Source organism: Thermoascus crustaceus, assembly GCF_041956765.1.
Source record: "Thermoascus crustaceus strain CBS 181.67 unplaced genomic scaffold VTN00scaffold_3, whole genome shotgun sequence".
Lineage (NCBI taxonomy): Eukaryota > Fungi > Ascomycota > Eurotiomycetes > Eurotiales > Thermoascaceae > Thermoascus > Thermoascus crustaceus.
In genome coordinates, this window is record NW_027192529.1 from 3,170,701 (window position 1) to 3,175,516 (window position 4,816).

General features: G+C 54.2%; 4 protein-coding genes across 4 annotated transcripts; 3 read left to right on the forward strand and 1 right to left on the reverse strand.

The window, feature by feature from the left end:
• Positions 1 to 22: 22 nt before the first annotated feature.
• Positions 23 to 937, forward strand: VTN00DRAFT_6341 (uncharacterized protein; the record flags this gene model as incomplete). Its single annotated transcript, XM_069432967.1, has 1 exon — positions 23 to 937. The coding sequence occupies one exon, from the start codon at positions 23 to 25 to the stop codon at positions 935 to 937; it is 915 nt and encodes a 304-aa protein (XP_069288773.1).
• A 60-nt stretch (positions 938 to 997) lies between these two features.
• VTN00DRAFT_6342 (uncharacterized protein) lies at positions 998 to 1,240 on the forward strand (the record flags this gene model as incomplete). The annotated part of the gene is made up of 1 exon (XM_069432968.1): positions 998 to 1,240. One exon carries the CDS (start codon positions 998 to 1,000, stop codon positions 1,238 to 1,240), a length of 243 nt encoding a protein of 80 aa, XP_069288774.1.
• A 641-nt stretch (positions 1,241 to 1,881) lies between these two features.
• On the forward strand, positions 1,882 to 3,321 carry VTN00DRAFT_6343 (uncharacterized protein; the record flags this gene model as incomplete). Its single annotated transcript, XM_069432969.1, has 2 exons — positions 1,882 to 2,399; positions 2,490 to 3,321. 2 exons carry the CDS (start codon positions 1,882 to 1,884, stop codon positions 3,319 to 3,321), a joined length of 1,350 nt encoding a protein of 449 aa, XP_069288775.1.
• A 343-nt stretch (positions 3,322 to 3,664) lies between these two features.
• VTN00DRAFT_6344 (uncharacterized protein) lies at positions 3,665 to 4,329 on the reverse strand (the record flags this gene model as incomplete). The annotated part of the gene is made up of 2 exons (XM_069432970.1): positions 3,665 to 3,945; positions 4,299 to 4,329. 2 exons carry the CDS (start codon positions 4,327 to 4,329, stop codon positions 3,665 to 3,667), a joined length of 312 nt encoding a protein of 103 aa, XP_069288776.1.
• Between the last annotated feature and the right edge of the window lie 487 nt (positions 4,330 to 4,816).

Genomic DNA, 4,816 nt, shown 5'->3' on the forward strand with positions numbered 1-4,816 from the left:
GTTCCTGGGGGGAAGTGCCTACATGATTGGGAAGATGAACGGCGAACACTGGTACCTGTACTTGACCGAGCCGTATACATTGCTCACCCCACCAGCGAGTCCAAAGCCGGAGACCCAAACGAAGTTTTTGAAGTTGCCTGAGGATATGAATGCAGTGAAGTCTGGCGATGAGCATGACGAGACGCTCGAGATCCTGATGACGGACCTGGACGAGGAGAATGCGAAGCAATTCTACCTCGACCATGCGAGTGCGGTCGCAGAAACCCGTTATCGGAAGAATGAGCAAGAGGACAATGACCACTTCGACGTGTTCAGCAACACGTCCTCTGATATGAGCGATCCCGGCTCTGATGGCGATCATTTGCCCCCAGAGCTCACCACCGAAGGCCACGCGTTGGGGACCGTGGTTACGGAGTCTTGCGGATTGGCAGACGTGTACCCGACGAGCACGTATCCCGGCTCTCGGATCGATGCGTATCTCTTCACCCCCTGTGGCTACTCCGCCAACGGCGTGATTCCATCCCCGGACGGTCAATCCGGCACTCACTATTTCACCGTCCATGTGACTCCTGAGCCTCACTGTTCCTATGCTTCCTTCGAGACGAACGTGCCACAGTTACAGAAGGGACGGGAGACTGCAGACATCGTCAACCATGTCGTCGATATCTTCAAGCCCGGACGCTTCAGCGTGACACTCTTCGAGGCCAAGCCAAGTCTGGAGAACGTGACCTCCGCGGGAGAGGCCGACGAGGTTGAGGACCTCAAGATGCTTCAGCGTCGCGCTGCTCGTCGGGACGCCAAGATGGAGCACATCAACGGCTACCGCCGCGTCGACCGTATTGTCCACGATCTCGATGGATACGATCTTGTGTTCCGCTACTACGAGCGCAACGACTGGAAGGGTGGAGCCCCGAGGATTGGAGAGCATGCATTCTGATGGACGGTTGTGGAATTTCCACTTTTTTTGACCGTCACGCACCGCACTCCTTGAGAGGATATGTTTGTGATGGATTCTATTCTGTTTCTGTTCCTTTCTGCAGAGACTAGCCTGGAGGTAGTCATTACGTTGCTTCTGTTGTTTCCTGCTGTTTCTGCCACTCCCTATGCATGTGTCTTAATGGTTAATTTCGGTACGCGTCTTAGCTTGAGTTTGCCCATTCAATTCAGCCAGCTTGCCATGAAGACATCATCAGAGCGTATACATATTGCTTTGATATACCGAGACCACGGAGAACAGTAGGCTGTATCAGAGATACGCACAGACCGATAAACTCAGTGGGCCTAGATCGTGTCTCGATCGCGTTCCTATTCGTGTAGATAGGGGAAGTATGGAAAAGGGAGAAGTCCGGCGGATTTGTTACTTAGCATGGGGTCTGCTGGAAAATGTAGGCAGATATGTAAAATTGATCTATGGTAACGTGTATCTACTGTAAATGATTATCCCTTTATTTCTTTTTGGGAAACATAGTGAAACAAAATAGTTGTGAAGTGCACCGTATGGACTGCGGTGTAAACAAAGTAGAAGCTCCACTGTGACTTGAGTGATCCGTGCAGCGAAGGCTTGGCAGAGTTGCGCGTTCCGGCCCGACTGGCAGCTTCGATGACCGACGAGCTACATCTCCGCCTCAACGTCGACTCACGCCGCGGGTATCTCTCGTGGCTACAGCACTGACGTGTCGATCTTTCGGACAGAAAAATACTGTCTGGTACTCGAAAGAGCCTACGCAGCACCTTTACTTCAGCTTCATCTTCTCTCCGCCTCAGCGCCGGTCCGACTGAGCGACGCAACACACCATTATCACCGCCATCGACGACGATTTATTATTACAGATACAGCTGCAGAGAGCCCGTTTATCTGAACCCTCCAGAAGATCAATCAAAATGTCTTCCCCGCCACCTCTCCCAAACCCCACCAACCCGCTCAAACGCCCATCCATCTCCTCCACAACCTCCCAAGGCGGCGGCGCGAACAAGCGCCCACGCATGCACCCCCTCCGCCAGACCTCCTTCCCCACCTCCTCCGCAACTGACAATGATTCCCGCGCCTTCAGCGACGCCGGCAGCGTTAGCGGCAGCTTCACGGGCAGTCTGGGCGGTGCGAGCGCCGCGACAGGGGAAGGCGTGTTCGCGGGCACGAAGCTGAAGAAGAGAGGGCGGAAGAGTAAGGCAGAGAAGGAGCGGGAGAGGGAGATTGATGCGGCGAGCGCAAAGGGTGGGACGGTCGATGGGAGGTTGGGATCTGTGGATGCGGATGGGAGTTCGGTGCGTGCGGGAGGAGGGGGAAGAGGTGGTGGTGGGGGGGATGATGATGAGGATGAAGATCTGGATGATGAAGGGGAGCTGTTTGGTGAGGAGGATGAGGGGCCGATCGATACGGATGCGGAGAAGAAGAATCTTGCGTATGTTCTTTCTCTTGTTCTCTCTCTATTTATCTATTCCGGGTACTTTTTTTGTTGGAAGTGGAAATTGACAAAGTTTGCCATCTGCAGGATTCTCGTCGATGCGTTCAACCCTATTCAATCTGCGCGGTATGACCTGTTCAAGCGGGCCAAGTTGAGGAAAGAGACCCTTCGTCGGATCGTCAACCATGCTCTGTCCCAGTCCGTGCCGGCCAGTGTCGTTACGACGATTAATGGTTTTACCAAGGTGTTTGCAGGTGAAATCATCGAGAAGGCCCGAACAGTCCAGGCGGAGTGGGCGGAGGCCCACGACCAGGCAGCTCTGGCTCAGTTCGAAGCAGAGGAGGCCGAGGCGGAGGCTCGCGCGGCTGCGGCCCAGGCTGCGGCAGCGGAAGCAGCCAGGTTATCTGCTCCTTCGGCCTCGTCTGAGCAGAAACAGACGCAGCCCCAATCTCAGCCTCAGCAACAGCCAGCAGCGGGAGAAACCACCCCGACGACGACGGGGGAGAACGGTATGGTGAAGAAAGAGCCGCAAGAGGGCAACGGAACCCCCGTCACACCGTCTATCCCGCCCCATATACCACCTGCAAACGCCACAACGTCCATGTCTTCGACCGCTCCCAGCCAGAGCCAGACTACCGCTCAGTACAGCCCGACCAACCCGCCCGGGTCTCAGTCCACCGTCGAGACCAGCTTCAACAGCCAGGACCAGCCCGTCCGGCCCAAGCGCGAGTTCAAGCCCCCTCCCAACCCGCACCGGGGCCAGCTCCTCCCATCGCACCTGCGCGAGGCGTGGCGGCGGTATAAGCGGGACCAAGAAGGCGGTGGGGTCGGAACGTCAGGCCTGAGTCTGGGGAACCAGGGCATCAAGGGGGCGTTCACATGGAGTATTGGCAGCACGGGGAGGAGGTTGTTCCGATGATCACCCTGGCTCGAGTTGTGATTTTCTTCTTGTGGGGGCCTTAAAAAGTTTCAAGGTTATGCATCCGTGATACCATGTACATTATGTTGACGTACTCGCTTGGGCTTAATATCTTACTAGTGCCTGCTCTAGAGTGGCAAGGGGAAAATGGGATGAATGATATCTATGGAAAAATCCATTTCAAAGTCTGGTCCTGCATCTGCTAACATGGTTTACATCCCAGGGTTACCCTATAATCCGCAACTTCCAGCAATTAATATCTGGGGTAGAACAGAGTATAACAGACGGAGATATGCTCGAGCAGCTTAGATCTCCGATAAAAAAAGAGAGCCCTTCAAGCCAATCAATTCAACATCTGATCGAAAAAATCATCATAGTTTCTCCATTCCTGCTCCCTTGCTGCCTCAACCAGAGAGAGGTAGCCCACGCCAGACGTGTCGAGGAGGTATGGAGGGAGGGTGAAGATCTGGGCGAGGACGTATGAGACGGCCACGAAGAGTGCTATCAGCGCGCCGGACGACACTACCACCCAGAGGACGCTGAGGTTCAGGCAGATGGCGAAGGGGCGATGATGAGTTTTAGGAGGCTTTCGTCCGTGTATGTCCCTGTGAATATGGCGGTCCGCTGCCAGAAAGTTTTTGGGGCGCGGACGGGGTTAGCGGTAGCAGGAGGACTGCTTGTGGAAGAGGTCCGATCAACATGTTCCGTGCGGCTCTCTTGAGCCTGCTGATCTATGGCAGCCTCTTACTCCTTGATATGACCGCCTCCACATGACGTTTTGCATTGTAAATCCTCTGTCGACACTTCGTCGATGTCTAGACGGTGGTCGCGGGTATATGCTGTCTCCGGGCAAAAGAAGAACAGAAGCAGAAGCTGCGTCCCGATAAAGGCAAGATAGATATGAAACAGATACTTCCATAGAATACCGAAGCACAGGTACTGAGACAAGAATATGCAATCCCTGCAATCGTACCTACCGGGGTGTGAGTCGTGACTGTGAAGCAGCATGGTGCTCTGCCGACTAAGAATGTATACTTCAACCTCATGAAAGTGCAGTAAAGTTTGCCGACCCAATCATCCTAAAATAGACAGCATGTCCCTATGCCCCTGCGTTTCCTGGTCATGCATTAACCGCAGCGATGCAGGAACCTTACCCGTGTCAGGTGGCAGCGCACCGCATTGGAGTAGAACCTGCAGTCATTGCGGTCGCTCAAGGTGGCAGCCATTGGATAGGTAGGTTAATCCAAGGTCGAGCTGCATCGAACGTATTCGACCAGTCCATGTTGTCACGAAATGAAATTGCATCTATTGAATGAAAGATAATATTTACGCATCCCTGATCCCTGATCCGTGTACCGATCCTGGCATCACCTCAGCCTCCCGACCCCATGAGCCTTCCGAATTGGGCCCAAGCAGTGGTAAGGGGTTTGACCTAGGTCGCGTCGAGAGTTCCTGCCAAATCGGGAAAGCAGACACATATCCCGACAGGCATAAA